Below are 19547 nucleotides of genomic sequence, written 5' to 3'. Positions count from 1 at the left end.
TCCTCAGCAGAACTTCTTTCCTTGTTCTTCCGATGTCATTAGTACGTGCATGGACCACAACAACTGGATAAATCCCTTACCACTCCAAATGACTCTCCATGTCAGAGGAGATGGCCCGAACCTGAGCACCAGGGATACAATACAGTCTTTGGGACTCTCAATCCTTACAACAGAGAATTATCTTTATTGCCTTGACTATACTATCCCCCTCTTGAGTGGCTCTTTGAACCACATTTGTCCTTCCTACAGGTCCCACTCCCATCCTCACAAACACTAACAACATTCAAGGGCTGAGCCTCCCTCAACACTACCCCTTTAATCCCTCCGCTGTAGTCACACCCTCTTGTCCCTGGCCAGAGTCCAAATTTGAAGCAGCTAATTGAATGGGTGACTGCCTCCGGAATCACAGTGTCCAGGTAACGTTTCCCCTCCCTGATGCATTGCAGTGTTTGAAATTCAGACACCAGGTCATCAACTTTGAGCCTGAGTTCCTCAAGAAGCCAACACTTATGGCAGATGTGGTCCACCATATCATGCAGCTACAACAGCTTAAGGTAGAAACAAATAATTGTGCAAAGACAAGTTGACAGAATATAAAATTAAGTTTGAATGACTAAAATATTAATAAGAAAGGAAAAAAATAGAAAGTAAAAATGATGTGGCTTCTTCATAATTGCATCAATGTGTTGGGCCCAGGAATGATCCTGTGAGATGTTGATGCTCAGGAACTTGAAGCAGCTCATCCGTTCCACTGCTAATCTCTCAGTGAGGATGGGCGTGTGTACTCTCAAGTTTCCGTTCCTGAAGTCCACAATCAATTCCTTGGTCTTGCTGGTGTTGTGTGTGAAGCTGTTGTTGCAATGCCTGCTCAAGCAGCCGATCTACCTCACTCCTCTTCGTCACCGTCTGAGATTCTGCCTAAAACAGTGGTGTCGTGGGCAAATTTGTACATGGTGTTTGAGCTGTGCCCAGCCATACAGAGACAGTAGGCAGATGACTCCACATTTAAGATCAAAAGACAAATGATCAAAATTAGTCCATTTGGCCCATTGAGTCTGTTCCGCCATTCATGGCTGATTCTTTTTTTTCCCCTCCTCAGCCTCGCTCCCTGACCTACTCCCCATAACCTTTGATGCCGAGACCAATCAAGAACCTATCAATGTCCACCTTAAGTACACCCAACGACCTGACCTGTGGTAACAAATTCCACAAATTCACCACCCTCTGGTTAAAGAAATTAGTCCACATCTCTGTTTTAAATGGATGCCCCTCTAGCCTGAGGCATTGTCCTAGACTCCCCCACCATAGGAAACATCCTTTCCACATCTACTCTGTCTCGGCCTTTCAACATTAGAAAGGTTTCGAAGAGATCCCCCCCCCGCATCCTTCTTAATTTCAGTGAGTACAAGCCCAGAGCCATCAAACGTTCCTCAAATGATAACCCTTTTATTCCCGGAATCATCCTTGTGAACCTCCTTTGAACCCCCACCAATGCCAGCGCATCTTTTCTTAGGTAAGAAGCCCAAAACTGTTCACAATACTCAAGGTAAGGCCTCAACAGTGTCTTACAGAACCTCTGCATCACATCCCTACTCTTAATTTCTAAACCTCTTGAAATGAATGCTAACATTACATTTGCCTTCCTCGCCACTGACTCAACCTGCAAGTTAACCTTTATGGTGTTATACACAAGGACTCCCAAGTCCCTTTTCTTCTCAGATTTTTGGATTTTCTTCCCATTTGGAAAACAGTCTGCACATTTATTTCTTCTACCAAAATGCATGACCATGCATTTTCCAACATTATATTTCATTTGCCACTTTCTTGCCCATTTTCCTAATCTGCCTAAGTCCTTCTGCAGCCTTCCTGTTTTCTCAACATTACCTGCCTCTCCACCAATCTTCATATCATCTTCAAACTTGGCAAAAAAAAGCTATCTATTCCATCATCTCAATCATTGATATACAGCATAAAAAGAAGCAGTCCCAACACAGACTCCTGCAGAACACCACGAGACACTGGCAGCCAACCAGACAAGGATCCTTTAATTTCCACTCGCTTCCTCCTACCAATCAACTTAATAAGCAGCCTCGTGTGGTACCTTGTCAAAGGCCTTTTGAAAATCGAAATATACAACATCTACTGCATCCCCTATATCTACCCTACTTGGAATCCCTCAAAGAATTCCAACAGGTTCGTCAGGCAAGATTTTCCATGAAGGAAACCATGCTGACTTTGTCCTATCTTGTCATGTGTCACCAAGTAATCCATAACCTTATCCTTAACAATTGACTCCAACATGTTCCCAACCACTGAGGTCAGGCGAAGTGGTCTATCATTCCCTTTCTGCTGCCTCCCTCCTTTCTTAAAGAGTGGAGTGACATTTGCAATTTTCCAGTCCTCCAGAACCAAGCCAGAGTCCAATGATGCTTGAAATATCATTACTAATGCCTCCACAATCTCTACTGCTACATCTTTCAGAACTCTAGGGTACAGTTTATCTGGTCTGGGTGACTTATGTACCTTTAGGTCTTCCTGCGTTTTGAGAACTGCGCGCGCTTCTCTTCCCTCACACTCAACATCTGGCACACTGCCAGTGTCTATCACATTGAAGACTGATGCAAAATCCTCATTTAGTTCATCTGCCATCTCCTTGTCCCCTGTTATTATTTCTCCGGTTTCATTTTCTTGTGGTCCTATATCCACTCTCATCTCTCTTTTATTTTTTATATACTTGAAAAAGCTTTTTCTATCCATCTTGATATTGTTTGCTAGCTTGCTTTCATATTTCATCTTTTTCCTCCTAATGATTCTTTTAGTAGCTTTCTGTAGGTTTTTAAAAGTTTCCCAATCCTTTATCTTCCCGCTAATTTTTGCTTTGTTGTATGCCCCCTCTTTTGTTTTCACATTAGCTTTGACTTCCCTTGTCAATACTGTTTTGCCATTTGAGTGTTTCTTTGTTTTTGGAATATGTCTACTTTGCACCTTCCTCATTTTTCCCAGAAATTCAAGCCATTGTTGCTTTGCTGTCATCCCTGCCAGCAGCTCCTTCCAATCTACTTTGGCCAACCCCTCTCTCATACCACTGTAATTTCCTTTACTCTATTAAAGTACTGCTATATCAGACTTTACTTTCTCCCTATCAGATTTCAAGTTGAATTCAATCATATTGTGATCATTGGCTCCTGAGGGTTCCTTTACCCAAAGCTCCCTAATCGCCTACGGTTCATCACATTACACCCAATCCAGTATAGCAGATCCCCAAATAGGCTCAACGACAAACTGCTCTTAAAAAGCCATCTAGCAGGCATTCAATAAATACACTCTCTTGAGATCCATTACCAATCTGATTTCCCCAATCTACCTGCATGTTAAAATCTCCCATGACTATCATAACATTGACTTTTTGACACACCTTTTCTATTTCCCTTTGTAATCTGTAGTCCACATCCCAGCTACTGTTTGGAGGCCTGTAAGTAACTGATATCAGGGTCTTTTTACCCTTGCAGTTTCTTAACTCAACCCACAAGGATTCAACATCTTCCGATCACATGTCACATCTTTCCAATGATCTGATGTCACTCTTTACCAGCAGAGCCACACCACCCCCTCTGCCTACCTTCCTATCCCTCCGATACAATGTGTAACCTTGGACATTCAGCTCCCAACTGCAAATATTCTTCAGCCACAATTCAGTACCTAAAAATTTTTGAACAAATCCATTCAAACACTTCATGAAATATGTTCTAAAATCTGTGCATGCTGAGTGCACTAAGTTTCAATTGGAGGTGTCTTTTAAAAAATATATATGTTGGATTGTGATATGCCCTTCACTGTTGTGTGCCAAATATTCACGATCGAACGTTTAATTTGCCTATCAATTTTGTCTATTTTTTTAATCTTTGGCCACAGTATGTAGAATTATTTTAGTGCCATCCTGCACAGAGGCAGTCTGGTTCACCTTACAGTATGAAATTTACAAATTTCACAAAACAAATAGGCAGGAAGGTCAATGACATAAGGGAGTTCTTGAGATGCATCATTAGCTGCACAGCCCTAAAATGTTCTTGCAAGTTTCCCTCATATTATAAACTCAATTGCATGCTCCCATTTGCAGTTCTGTATTTTATAGTTTCAATACAAAACAGTCTTGGCTGCTGTATCCCAGAGGGGAAACTACGGTCTTTGCATTTTGCACCAAAAGGCTCCGTCCCAAATCTCTTACCATTCATTCTTTTTTCTGCTGCTGGCCATGGTTAGGAGGGAATCGGTCTTTGCAGTAAGTGCCTTTGACGTCACTCAATATATGCAGCCTGTGCTATTGTCTTACTGTGTCTGGTCTCAGCTCTTCATTCAGACTCACTGCAGCAGGACAGGGGAGTGAGTGCTCGCTTGCTCCTTCCTTTCTGTGGAATTTCCACCAGAAGCTTTTGGCATTCACTTGCAAGAGAAATATAAACGGTATTTTGTTCAGGACTGCTGTGGGTTGTATCAGCTTTCACGCTTGAACAGGGCAGCTGCCAGCCGCAGAGCCGGGCTGCATTGTCTAGTTTCATGACCCCTGCTGTGTAGCTCCTCATCTTTTTGCAGCATCTGAACCAGCCATGTTCGGCACGGAGTCTTCATGTAAGTACAGTACAGGAAGAGTTCAGTAATAATTAGCTTATAAGCGTTGTGCCATGGCATTGTTTTATTGCGTGGAAGCAGTTGGAGTCAGGGCCACTTCACACAATGAATTCGCAGCTCCCCTTAGAATAGACGTCAGTGCGAAACGAATCTGAACGATTCATGTCACTGTAACTGTTCTTGAGGATTTAAGGGAATAATTTTTCTCTGTTTCCGTGATCATTCTGTACGGCGTGTGTCAACAACACATATGTGATCAAGCTGCCCAAAATAACAAACATAATTCCGTTACAGCAACAGCAATAAAGCAGGCGGCAAGGAGCGGCGAGGCTGAATTTGTTACAGAGTGCACTACAGAGAATCTCTGCTCGTAGCTCATAAATTATTTCAGCGACTTTACCACAGTACATTTTGCTGAATATCTTAAGGCCTATATTGAGAACGACAGTTTCTGGAAGTTCTAAAATTCTAGAAGCTCCTGGTATTTCAGTGGGATTTGCAACCAGCTCCCATAAATGAAGACGATGTTAATATTATCGACAAATAATAGACGACCAGCAAATAGTCTTTCCACTCTGTGCCCCCACCCCTCCCCCTGTCCCTCCCCATCAATTTTTACTGGCGACACAATTTATTGACAGGAGGTCCAGACTTTGCATAGGGACCCTTTGGTTCTTTGCTCTGGTTGTCTGTTCTTTGAGATGCTACGGCGCTGAATAGCAGGGAATCGCTTTAGCAGCTGGGCAAATGGACGTGTGTGTGCTTGTTGTGAGCTAGCTAATCTTGGAGGGGCACCGCGAGGCAGGAGCGAGTCTGTTATCATAAAGTGAACTGTTATTTACAGGGCCCCCTTGTTTGATAAAGCCGTCCACGCGTTCCCTGCAGTTCACTCCTGTGTTTGCCGATGTCTCTTGCTGCCGTGGTTACCAGATTGCGATGGCTGAAAATTGATATCTCTTGCAAGCTGGCATAGTGAGTATGGGGTTTTCGATGGTGCCTGTAGGTGGTACATTGCCCCCGTTATCCCTGCAAGAGGATAGAGTCGGTAATGTGGCTTACATCCAAAACTAGGGCGGATTTAAGTGCTGCTCAAAGTAACATTTTAATTGTCAATCACAAAAAAATTCTGTTCTTACCTTAAGGTGTGATGTGATATGATGACAGTGAATCATTTCTCTTTTTAATTGGGAGAACCAAAATTAACTTGGAGAGCCTGTGTTGCAGGAAATGTTTATATTTTAACCTGTGGATTTAATGTTGATTCATATCCTGGGGGCTTTGTAGTTTTGGCGGTGCAAAGGAGTCTGGAAGGAAAATGACAAAATGGCAGTTTTCAGTGGGTTACCTTCATTTTTATTTTCATAAATAAGCTCCAATAAAATGTTTAACTTGGCATGATACTTTTTGATGAATCTGCTTTTGAGAGTTCAGCATATATTTTCCCTGTTATTCTGAGGAGCGGAGAGCTATCTTAAAATCCGGCAACAAAAACACTCTGTGTGCTGAGAGGATTAAAAATGGGGTCTTTTTCCTGGACTGAAAATAAATGCCTGGATTAATGTCGCTGTACTTATCTTTTGTCAGCTAAGGGGACTGTCGTATTTATTTTCAAACAGTGAAAAAGCAAGTTAAATATACAATAACATTGGCAATTTCTGCCCTGTATCTTGCTGGCGAGGCACTTATGGGATGGAGGAAAATAGTACCTGGTTTATTGACTGTTCATGGCGTTGTATTCAGTCTGGTCTTTGAAAGGATAGAATGCAAATCAAAATCAATCCATTATTTGCTTTCATTCATCATTAATAACTTGTTTCCCAAGACAAAATTATTTATTTTCATGTTTAAAAATGGTTATGTTTACTTGTGCTTGAAATAATTCTGCAAGACTGTACAAGAAGCATGATGCAAATTCAAAAATTTTTAATAGCTTCAGCTCTCTTAATAAGGGTGACTGCTTTCTGGTGGTGTTTGTAGTGTTTACCCATGAGGATTATTATCTACTGTAACTACGGCCAAAAGACCAGCGTGATTAGTAAACTATGTAGAAATTATTATGATTGCCAAACTCCTTCAGAATGAGTGCTTTTAAACTTAGGATCTGAATGAATAGTTTCTCAACACGTTCAGTGGTACTGACCTCAGACTGACCAAGTGGGCCGAGATACATGAGGTACTGGTCTGATGTTGAAAAGAAGCAGGCTCCAGCTTGTTTTCATTAAAATGTTTTCCCCCCATTAATACTGAGGACAAATGTGAAGTCTACCTTGTGGCTAATATGAATGTGAACTAGCAAAAAGGGACAATACTAGTAAATTTGGGTAAGTACCTGAATTTCCATAGTACATGGTTTATAGGACAGATATACATAAATATTTAATGAAATGGCCAGTATATTGCATGTCTTTAGGGATAACTTGGAGAAATGGATACAATAATGAGTTAAATTATGTTCATTAACTTAAAATATGGTTATGGTTATTAAAATCTGAAAAGAGGCATTTCCTCCAGTGGTTTATAAACACAGGAGATTCTGCAGGTGCTGGAAATCCAGAGCAACATACATAAAATACTGGAGGAATTCAGCAGGTCAGGCAGCATTAATGGAGGGGAATAAACAATCGACATTTCAGGCCAAGACATTTCATCAGTGCATGTAAGGTTCTGATGAAGGGTCTCAGCCCGGAAAGGTTGACTGTTTATTTCGCTGAGTTAGACCAGATTTTTTCTGTGAGCTACTCCATTGGTTTGATGAGATTAAACTGAAGAATGGGGTCTAAAGATGTTTGAGTCAGGGAGGGGAATTAGATAACAATTTGGTCTGTTGATGGTCATTTCATGAACTCCACTGAAGTGAATTCATCAATTTAGGGCGGCACGGTAGTGTAGTGGTTAGCACAATGCTTTACAGTACTAGTGACCCAGGTTCAGTTCCCGCGGCTGCCTGTAAGGAGTGTGTATGTTCTCCAAGTGACTGTGTGGGTTTCCTCCAGGTCCTCCAATTTTTCCCAAAGTCCAAAGGAGTACCATTTGATAGGTTAATTGGTCATTGTAAATTGTTCCATGATTAGGGTAGGATTAAATTGAGGGGTTACTGGGTGGCCCAGCTTGACAGGCCAGAAGGCCCTATTCCACACTGTATCCCCATGCAAAAAAAAATCAAATGAGAATTCTTTGGGTCCACTTGATTGTGATATTCCTTTCAGCTAGTATCGTGCTGATAATCACTGCCAGGGCCAGTGGATAGGATTCCTGAGGATAGTGGAGCCATTGGAACTAGACACTAGCAAAGAATCAGGAGATGAAACAAGTGGAGAAAGTTGCTTGGAAAATTGATCCCAATGGTTGCATGATTCTGCATCCAAGCAAATGTGCACTAACTTCTTCCTATTAGATAAGATGCCTGTCTCGAGCTTTTGCAAATGCTGCTCTGGTGACTGTCGTGACTGAGAGAACAAACTCAGCGGGGGGCAGTCTCCCAGACTGATGATGTTTGTGAACAGCTCAGTAAACAGTGGCTGATGATCATTAGGTCCATCCACTGATGGATGACCTTAAATAAACAAATCAATCCGCCCCAGCCTCCGCCCTTCCGTTCCCTCGTGTAGCCCAGTCTCAAAAGCGGTCCAAAGCTGATTGCGCACTTCTTGACTGATCGCAAACATCACCATCTACAATCTGGTAGCTGACCTGAGCAATGAGGTCCAACATGGTAACATTTTGAGCCGCACCAAACCACTAGATTAGGTAGCCAGGGAAGCTGTGGCCACCTGCTCCACAAGTTGAACATGGACTACAAGGTAATTGGTGACTGTGACTATCCAAGTCAGGCCATCACCTATGTAATAGACACCTGCCTAGTGCCGTCAGCAGCACAGCCTTGTGCACTGCCGTACCCGAAGCCATTGAATGGATTGCTAAACCTGACAATGAATTATAACTATACTGTATATTGCAAAGTTAAGCATGAGTTCAGGACAGGTGAAGTGATTAAAAGAGTGTGGGGATTTGAAGGGAGTGAGGAGTGGGAGCAGAGGCGACATTGAAAAAGCCGAGGTAAGGAGAAGCATGAAATGACTGCAGATTATGGAATTGCACCGACCGGTCTTACTGTATAAAAGCATATATTGATGGGGAAATCTCAAGAAACTTCTTTGCAAAGCTATAAAGAGGTAATGTGGGCCTCTGGGGAAATTAACCTAGATGTTACTAAGGATATGGAACCACTTCTGTATTCCTCCCTGGTGAAATGTGAGGGTTGGTATATTACAGTCTTAACATTTCAACAGTTAAATACAAATCTGCTCAACTGTCTGTAAGTCTGGGATCTGAATTCCCAGCCATGAATGGGCCTGCCAGAGAATCGTGCGGATGGCTTTTTTACTGCTGCTGAAGTTTTGCTTACTTTTGAAGTGTAGGTTTAGCAGCGCAACTGAGCATAAAGAAGGTATGCTTCTCGTAGTATGACAAGAATATCCTCCTAGGTTAAGAAACATGCTGGGATTCCTGTCTGCTTGCTCTTCTGTTATTGAGTTTGCTGTACTTAATGTGTGTACTGTTGGTATTCAGGGAGTCTGTGTTCAGTCATGCTGTTAATTGTAATACTTCTGTACTGTCACCTGCTCCGAGCAAACTGGTAATAACAAGCAAAGGCAGAGAACTCTTTTCCACTGCAGCTTTATAATATCCTTCCCTTTCTCCGCAAGAGCCAAAGTTGGTGTTCCTCGCCACACTCCTGACATCTAACAGGACAAAATGATGACCATAAAGGCTTGAAAGTTTAATTAAATCTAATGCTGTGTTTCTGTTGCTAGGCCACTAGTTTGATCAATAAACCTTAAAAGGATTTCAGGAGCAACTCCATCCAAAGTAGCTGCTTCCACAAGTAGTTGCTAGCACAAATATCTGTAAAGTATAGGGAACTGGATCTTAAAGTTCAAATTTCAAGGTAAATTTATTATCAAAGTACATATGTCACCATATACAAACCTGAGATTCATTTTCTTGTGGGCATATTCAATAAATCCATAATAGGATAATAACCACAGTATAATCAATGAAAGACTGTACCAGCATGGACGTTTGACTAGTGTGCAACAGACAGAAAACTGTGTGCATGCAAAAAGAAATAAATAATAATAAATAAGCAATAAATATTGAGAACATGAGATGAAGAGTCCTTAAAAGTGAGTCCACAGGTTGTGGGAACACTTTAATAATGGGGCAAGTGACATTGAGTGTAGTTATCCCCTTTGGTTCAAGAGCCTGATGGTTGAGGGTTAATAACTGTTCTTGAACGTGGTGGCCTGAGTCCTATGGAGACAGATGTTGATGGGGTTGGATAAAACGTGGTGGGGAAAGTTAATATGGACCATAATTATTTTCACTCTTGTTGTGAATGGCCTGTTGTTATATTGTATATAATTTTAGTTTACGTTAAACGCCAATTCTTGTGGAAAGAGTTAGGTCGTTGAGCATAACATAGCTGTGCACTCTCGTCTGCCGTATGCGTGTAAATGTGGTAGTGATCGTGAATGACATTCTTAAAGATTAGCACCTTACTGCCAATCCAGAAGTGACACAACAGTTACAGTTTTAGGTGTTGAAATAGAGGGTGCCGCTTGGACTACATTTCAAGAGGCATTGGGCCATCTTGGCTTTTGCATTTAAGAAAATATCTTTCTATAATTACCATTGAAATTATTTTAAAAAGCATTGGAAAGTATTTATTTGTTAACGCAGCACAATAATTACATAAGCACGAGATTCTGCAGATGCTGGAAATCCAGAACAACACTCACAAAATGCAGGAGGAACTCAGCAGTCAGGTAGCATTTATGGAAATGAACAAACAGTCAATGTTTCAGGCTGAGACCATTCCTCAGGACTGGAGAGGAAGGGGGAAGGTGCCAGAATAAAAAGGTGAGAGGTGAGGAAGGAGGACTAACTAGAAAGTGATTGGTGAAGCCAGGTGGGTGGGAAAAGTAAAGGGCTGGAGAAGAAAGAATCTGATAGTGGCGGAGAAGAAAGAATCTGATAGTGGCCTATGGGAGAAAGGAAAGGAGGAAGGCACCAGGGGTAGGTGATAGGCAGGCAAGGAGAAGAAGTAAGAGGTCGGAGTAGGGAATAGAAGAGAGAAGGTGGAGGGGAAAAAAATTACCAGAAGGAGAAATGGATGTTCATACCTTCAGTTTGGAGGCTACCCAGATGGAATATAAGGTGATGCTCCTCCAGCATGAGGGTTACCTCATTGTAGCGTAAGAGGAGGCCATGGACTGACATGTCGGATGGGAATTGGAATTAAAATGATTGGCCATCAGTAAATTCCCTGTTTAGCGGATGGAGTGGAGGTGCTCGAAAGAGCAGTTCCCCAATTTACATCGGGTTTCATCAATGTAGAGCAGGTCGCATGGAGAGCATTGGATACAATATACAACAGATTCGCTTCACCTTGAAGGACTATTTGGGGCCTGAAAGGTGTAAAGCAGGAGGTGAATGGGCAGATGTAGTATTTCTATTGCTTGCAGGGATATGCGCAGGAGGGAGATTAGTAGTGAGGGATGAATGGACAAGGCAATCACAGAGGGAGTGATCCCTGTAGAAAGTGGAGAATGGAGTGGGGGAAGTAAAGATGTGCTTGAAGATGACGGAAGTTGGGGAGAATGATGTGTGTCCTGTGGCATGTGGAGTGTAAGGTGAGGACAAGAAGAACTCCATCCCTGTTCGGGTGGCAGGAAGATGGGGTGAGCATGGAGGTCCGAGTAACGGAGGAGATGCAGGTGAGAGTGGCATCAATAGTGGAAGAAGGGAACCCCTGTTCTTTGAAGAAGGAGGACATCACTGACGTCCTGGAAAGGAAACCCTCATTTTGGGAACAGATGTAGTGGAGATGAAGGAACTGAGAAAAGGGAAGTAAGATTTTCACATGAGACAGGGTGGTAAGAGGTAGTCAAAGTAGTTGTGGGAATTGGTAGGTTTGTTCAAGATGTCAGTAGACAGTTTGTCTCTAGAGATGGAGATAGAGAAATGGAGGGAGGTGTCAGAAATGGACCAAGTGAATTTAAGGGCAGGGTGGAAATTGGAAGCAAAGTTGATGAAATTGATGAGCTCAGCATGGACGTATGAAGCAGCACCAATGCAGTCACCTATATAGTGCAGGAAGAGTTCGGAAGCATTACCAGCGAAGGCTTGGAACATGGATTGTTCTACATGGACAACAAGGGGTCCTGTGGCTACCCTTTGAATTTGGAGAAATTGTTGCGGGTGAGGATCAGTTCTGTTAGATGGAGGAGAGTAGTGGTGGAGGGGAACTGGTTGGGTCTTTTGTTGAGAAAGAAACAAAGAGCTTTAAGGCCTTCTTGAGGGGGGATAGAAGTGAATACGGACTGGCCATCTATGGTTAAAGTGATCAAGACCAGAGAATTGAAAGTTGTTGTGATTAATACATACAGTAAATGTATGTAGTAGGTTTATGGTTTGTATAAATCAGGTGATTCCTCAAGTCAAATTTCTACTGTTTGGTGGCTTCCATCAAGTGTCACTGAATATTGGGATCAGAGAGAAATATTAGTACCTCTCTACTTTAGTAACTAATTACCATGCCAACTGCAATCTTATTGTTTGGTTACCTTTGATGGAAGAGCAAGTGTCCAAATATTGGATATTTCAAATAATCTATTACTATGCAGATAAAGAGGGAAATAGGCAATTGTAGGATAAATTCCAGATTAAGTAATAGAAGTGTATTTGGGTTCTTGTACTGTAGTATATTGTACATGCTGTCTTAGACAAGCCAGATTAAGGAACACGTTTATTGTGGTAGAGGACTTTCTACTAAATCTAAATATTGCAAAGGTCTATGATGTGACATTCTTCCCTAAAGTGGTAACTTAAAGCATTATTTACACTGCAAGTACAGGGGGAGTCGCATCTAAAAATTAGTAATACACATTAACCAAAAGTTCCCTAACATCTTTAAGGGGAAATCCTTGGGAAAACCGAAGGTTAACAATCAAATTATGTTCTCTGAAGTATCCTACATATAATATCTCCAAAGTTGTGAAAATATGATTGTATTGGAAAGGTTACTAATAAGCATATATATTAAAAGCAGAATTTTTCCTTTATATCCATTTAAAATCTTTATAATCTATGTTTTTATAGTCTGACAAACAATATTCCTTGGAAATGCGAGTAGATCTGCGCCAATGTACCCTGGCTTATTTATTTTTTATTTTGCTTTCTGCAGGAACTTGGTCAGCACTTACAGTCCTTTCTGTTCTTTTTACTTGTCTGATCTGTAAGTATTCTTTTGCCTCAGAAACTGTTATTGCAAATAGTTAAGTGGCTGCTTGACCTACATATTTGTTTCGATTATGTGAAAAATAAAATTGCAACCTTTTACAATAAATGCTACTTCTCCAATATCCATTTCGAAGTCAGGAAAATATTCTCGCTGAATGCTCCTTGCCAGTGTCATCTGTTGACCTTTGCAGATGACTTCTTTGGCTACAGAGCTGAGTAACTGACAGGAACCCTGGGGCAAGGAGCAGAAGTCACCTGCAAATTAATATCCAGTGAAAAAATATCTTTATGGTAGATGCTCCCAGAAATGTCTTCTAATAAGTCAACTGTCTTAACTTGTTCCTTTGTTCTGGGAATAAGGGTAAGTGCAGTTAGTAATAGTGCCAATGTTGCATTTTAAAACACAGCATAATCAATATCTGGAAACTACCTTTTAAAATCTTGCTTTCTATTCATGGTTCACATGCAATGACAGTAACAAATGGTAACTTCTGAAAATATGGAGATTTTTTTTCAACTGCAGTCATGCTGCAGAATTCAAAGTGCTCTGAAAAGTTATGAAAATACATATAATACTCTATCCTCTCATGAAGCTTGTGACTAATAGATAGAAAAGAACTTGTACTTGGGAAGTGTCTTTCATGACCTTAGGTCATCCAGATGCGCTTCAAAGCTAACAACGCACTTTTGAAGTGTACATCTTGTGGTAACATAGGGAATGCGCAGTAAAGTCCTTAAAAAACTGATGTAATACAAGACAAAATAATCTGGTTTTAGATATCAGCCAAGTGAATTTGATGGTCTTTATCAAATAGATCTGAGTGTTACATGCTGGTAGCCTAAGTCTTGGTTTAATATCTTACCCAAAAGGCAATAGCTCTGAAACTGAACCAGTTGCTTAATCCTGGTGCAAGGTCTTGATCCAACATGTCAACCATCCACAGATACTGCCTGACCTGCTGAGTTCCTCCGGCAGTTTGCTTTGCACTCCCTCAGTGTTGTGCTGACACTCTCTCAACCCTGAGAGAGTGTTGCATTATGGCAGCTATAGTCTTTTGAAGAAAAACTAGACTTTGTACCCAAGTATTAGAGATGGGATTGCAACCACAAGTTTCTGAAGCACTAGTGATTGAAATCCCTGAGTAGAGGTTGATCGTTACTTGGGTATAGTTGGACTGATTCTCTCAGCCTGTATGTCTCACCTACATGGCTACTTACCTGAACAATAGAAGAAAATGTTCTTAACAACTATGCATTGTGGTGAATTTCTTTACTTAGATACTTTTTGCTTCCCAATTGATCATGCAATTGTAATTTTTTTGTCGTCTTCATCGCTGTAACTGTTAACGACTTAAACCTGTGGCCATTATGGTCCAGCTCATTACCCAATGTTTTCAGTCAATTAAGAGAATTCTTAAGCAAGGAGAATGAATAGGAACAGAACAAAAACATGTGAGTAGATATCTTCCTTCTGAATAACTAACATCAAGGCATGGCTGGGTTGTATGTCATGGGATGCAATTGTTTTAGATATGAAGCAATGAAGGAGATTATCACATTGGTTCGTAGTTACACTTTCTCTTTCCTGTTTATTCAGCATTTTCTTCAGTAGTACATGCTTGTGGTCTATAGTGAACAACTGTCTCAAGATACCAGGGCTTTCTCTTTTAAAGAAGGGTTAATGATGTTAGGTTTCTACAAGCAGTAACCATAATTTGCTTCGAGTGATCAAACTAAGGCAGATGTTCTTCAGAACTGCGTTTATTTTTTCCCTTTCACTCACCATGGTCGCCGGCATCTCATTTCATAATGAGAAGAATTCCTAAAGCTAGTCAGGTCAACCTCGAGATTTGCTGCAGATTTCCAAGGTGGAAGTTCAGGGCTGATATTCATTACATCTTGGTGACTTGACAGATACAGTGCTGTGCTTTAGGGCATGGCGAAGAGTTGAGAACAATAAAGAGGTCTTGGAGGGGCAGGGCCTGTTGATGGATGGTGGAGAAATAGACTAACGGAAAATAGCGTTGTTTGGTTTTGTATAGCGAATAGTTGTTTAACCAGTAATAGGTTGGGAATATTTGATATTTTGATAAACTGTAGCAATTAATTGTCAATTACTCAGTGCCACATGCTGAGCACATGTAATGGTGATATAATATTCTATGTCTTTGTGCCTTTTTTTTTTACCTTTGTTGGTCCATCTGATACTGGAGTTATTAAAACTCAACAAAGATGACCCTAGTTCTTCAGGTAAAACCTGATTGATTATAGTGGTAACTGGTTTAACATTTTATTTTATTATGACTGCATAAGAATCTGTGCCTTTTTTAAAATGATGACAAGTGCCTCAGTCTCTATTTACTGTACAATGTTGAAGTTGTTCGCTGATGAAAACTCACGGTATAAAGAATATCTTGCAGTAGTTGATTTTTCACCCAGGGTCTGAGGATAAGCGGATACTTTGACTTCTTGTAAGATTATCACTTCATAAATAGTGTTTTCAAATAATACAAACCAAATCCATATGGAATACTTTGAATTTGCGAACGAACAAGAGCCCCTTTTGTCCTTCCTTACTGCTTTTGAGCCTCATTTACTGCGTGTTCATATCTACAGGTTGTTTGAATAAGCTTTGCTTATCTCCCCAGAGTTTCATAAGCAAATGCTGAAAAACGGGCAACCGAAAGTACTGCTCACATTTAAAATGACTGTTTTCATTTATACTACATTGTAGAAGCCCAGACTACCACCTCCCGGTGACCTGCATGTGTCCCATCCAATTCCCAGGACTATGTACAGGTCAACGTGCCTAATGTTTGGTGTTATGTATTAATTACTGTGTCAGAATAGCTTGTTTATTTGTTACCTAAAAGTACCCCACAGCTATTGAGTAGTTTTCTAGATTTTACATAACCCTGCAAATTGCTTCCATTTCATTCCCCATTACCCCTTTCACATACTAAATTTCACAGGTTTTTTACCCCGAAACCAATTATTCTGTACCAACTAATTTGACCTTTTTAGGTGGTCTTTGACAAGTGAATGATGACATCGGTTACCTCGCTCCAGAGACTAAATACAGCTCAGACTGAGATAGAAATCTTTACACCTTGCTGATCTCTCTCCTCTTGCAATATAGCCTGTCTGAAACCAAATCCGAGCGCTTCATGAGTAAAGAACTACATTGAGAATGGACGAATTAAACTGTGCAGATAGAGGAATAGCAATGCATTAACGTGATAAATCACCCAGTGAGAATTCTGAATACAGTCCATTGGGAATTTTCAACTCCCATTGTCATACATAATATATATATTATATACATGTGTACAAGTTTTGGTATTTTTAAGTATTCCCACTGAAAGTAGATTCAGCGCAAAGTTGTATTTGATGTTGGGAAATTTGGGGTTTTGTTATTTCAGCCTTCCGGTGAACGTGTGATACTGTAGGATTAATATATTTATTTTTAACTGTATTCAGACAACTTCGGTGTTGTAAATCACAACAAGCATTGCAGATGGTAGCATGGAATTAAAAGTTGGTGCTCTTAGACTAAATGCACTTCCCCACCAAAAAAAAACAAAATGGTAATAATGTTGTGGAGGCTATTTTTAAAAAAAAGTCTCAGTTGAGATGTTGGAAAACTGTTCCAGAAACAGCCTAGTTCAACATAAATTCACAGACGTCACGCATCAGTGCCAAAAGCAATTTGACAGCTGTTCCAGACAGACATCCAGCCCAGCCAGTTTTGTGAGATTAACCCTTTCAACCTGGTGTAGTTGGTACATTTTTACTGCCCTAATATAAAATTACAAATAAATGTGTATGCATAATTTTGTTAAATTGGAATCAGCAAAGAAATTAAATGGAGACCTATTGCTCTTTCTCTTTTCCACAAAATGCATCACGCACACCAATCAGTAAAATTAATCACATTTCCTTTTAAAATTGTAATCATAAGTACATGCAAAAATATAAATGCTGAAACTTCGGCAATTCAATGGCCAATATTAACTACAGCTTTGTCACTTTTGTTCCCAAGTTTTTACAATATCATGTTCTGTATGTAGGCAAATCTGCAGCTAAAAATGCAAAAACAATACGCTAGGAAGCAGAAACAGACCCCTCTAATGTGGTTGAATCCAGTGTGATTTGAAACCACTATTGATGTCAAGGCATCATCAGACTGGCTCAGCTGATGACTTTTCCTCGGTTGTGACTTTAAAATGACTAGATAATTGAATTTTAGGAATACTTCATTTTGCTCCTTCATAAAATCTCTTTCTTCTTAAAAGTATTTGAACATTTTTCTTTTTTCCATTGGGATTTGTTGATGAAGGTGTATTTAACTATTGTATTTTATCTCTGAGCAAGTTTGCAAAAATATTGAAAATCAATAAATTGAAAATTAAGGAAATCTGAAATAAATAGAAATATGATAGAAACCCTCAAAAGGTTGAACAAATATGGAAAGAGAAACAGAGTTAAAATTTCAAATAAAGGACCAACCAACCACTGCATCTATAGATGCTGTCTGACATACAGAGAGTTCCAGTATCTGCTGTTTGTATTTGAAGAATTAACCCCTTTTGTCTAAATGGCTGATAAAATTACAGGCCAAGTTTGGTTTTAATATAGAAGCAGAAAATTACCTCAGTTAGTAATTTCAGTTGTTTATACAATTGTTTTAGATAAGAGTACAAGTTGCCAGATATATATATTTTTTTTAGTAATAATCACCATTGAATCCAAATTAAAGAAGAATCCCAAACTCATATTCCTTATTTTTAAATTTATTTTAGATGGGTTAGAGAAAAATCTTGTGGGCTGCTGAGGGAATCTTGAAGGAGTTGGAAATGCCTTGGATTTCACAATGTAAACTAGAGCTGATTTAAATGAGTAAATGAAGGGGTTAGACAAGATTAAAATCTTGCTGGCTTTCTTTTTTTGTTATAAGTTCTTATGTTCTCATGTATAATGGGAACAGTTAGTGCATATTATTTTATGTTTGTACAAGTTGGACATCAGATTGCACACTATTCTTTCTTAATGATTTTTTTTATTTGTTAGGTCCAACCTTAAAAGAATAGGTGAAATAAAAGGGGTGACAATTCTGCAACTACAATTACAGTTAACTTTGTATTGTCTTATGTATTCTGTATAGTGTCTTTATTTAAAGTTTTACTTCAAGACTATAACCTCTTCCCACGAGACTGTGCTTGAAGTCATCATTGTTGCCTGAAGCCGAATTTGAACTTTGCGATCTGTCTAAATTTCAAGGATGGAAGCCTATTATTCACTCCCCTGTATTTAAGAATTTTGCATTAACCACTTATGCTTATGGATATTGTTCTGAGCTGTCATAGCTCAAAATCTTCTAAGCAATTTAAAGAGAAACTGTTCGCAGATTTTACACAAAACAAAATTTTGGTTGAAATGTTGCTTTTAAAAAAGCAAACATATTCTGTGTGTGTGTGTGTGTGTGTGTGTTTAGGGGGAGAGGGAGAGAGCACATCTGATTTGCATCATTTCTATCATGGCACTAGCGATACAATATTGAACAGTTAATGGAAAGAGAAATAAACTAGACTTGCCTTCAGAAATTCTGGGGATATTCATGTCAGGTAGCATCTGTGATGATAGAAAAAGTGTTTTTTCCACCACTGCTGTATTTCACCTCTCTCCATAGGCCCTTGCCGGTCACAGCAAGGTTCCGTTCCTGTGAACTGTTTGTAATCTGAACAGTTTGCAAGTCTGAAATGTAGCCGCTGAGTTCCCACACAGCATAAGATGCCTGAAGAGGTGCATTGTCCTGTAGGAATAGATAGTATAGAGTAAATCAATCTTGTTTTACCATTGTTAATAATAAACTGATATTAATATATAATGCCTGAGCCTGTCTGGGGTTAACAATGATATTAAAAGATTATATTGCAGACAGGGTTTAAGAAGGTCAGTGCCGCTGGCCTGACTAGCATGTCTCAAGATAGGATTCGCAGAATGGGCATCAACATGTTAACTAGAATGTATTCTTCTCGCATTCGATGTGTCACATTTCCAGCTAGTGACAAGCACAGACACATGCAGCCCTGCAGCAGTTGGCAGATCCGTCCCACTAGTATCCTGAATGCTGGTGGGATGGATCTGTCGCTTGTGTGTAAGTTCATAAACTGGGAAGGAACTGTATTTACATTCTTCCAAAAATAAAATCAACTGAGACAACAAGAATTGATGTCTTCCTTTGACAGCAGCAAAAACAATTGTGTTGCTTGGATGTCCTCTGTCTCCGCTGGTTCACAGATATTCCTTCTTTTCTCTCTTCCCCCCTCTCTTAACTTAAAACGTGCTTGTCTATTAATCTGAAATATTTCTCTATTTCTCTCTTTTGGTAAGATGGCAGCATATTCGGATGCAGCAGCTTCTCGGGGGCCAGCCAAGGGTGTTTGTCTTTTTTAAACGTCTTTTTTACAATTGCAAGACAGTGCTGGACATCAAGAACTTCAAGTATTGTAGGTCTACCCCATCAGCGAGGTGCTCGTTGGTGGAGTAGCTAGACTTGGTTAGGACCATGTTACTGCCTGCTACAGAAAGGCATGAGAGTTAGGGCAGGGTGCGCA

The 19547-nt window shown here is 40.1% G+C and overlaps 1 protein-coding gene across 13 annotated transcripts in view; it reads left to right on the top strand.

Moving 5' to 3' along the window:
- The window catches only part of LOC134351553 (suppressor of tumorigenicity 7 protein homolog), a 209031-nt gene that overhangs the window by 80375 nt on the left and 109109 nt on the right, over nt 1-19547 (top strand). For 4 of the 13 annotated variants that reach the window (XM_063057840.1, XM_063057837.1, XM_063057836.1 and 1 more), the window contains exon 2: nt 12875-12925. The exons of 6 other annotated variants lie outside the window; for them this stretch is intronic. In XM_063057840.1, coding sequence (XP_062913910.1) covers nt 12875-12925 — 51 coding nt within the window. Of the gene's footprint in view, nt 1-4304; nt 4627-5261; nt 5599-12874; nt 12926-19547 lie in introns of those variants that run through there. 3 more of the 13 variants (XM_063057846.1, XM_063057847.1, XM_063057845.1) reach the window with 2 other exon arrangements.

This window comes from Mobula hypostoma, chromosome 9 (genome assembly GCF_963921235.1).
Source record: "Mobula hypostoma chromosome 9, sMobHyp1.1, whole genome shotgun sequence".
Lineage (NCBI taxonomy): Eukaryota > Metazoa > Chordata > Chondrichthyes > Myliobatiformes > Myliobatidae > Mobula > Mobula hypostoma.
Note: the sequence above shows the minus strand (reverse complement) of the source record. Positions and strands in the feature narration are given on the sequence as shown.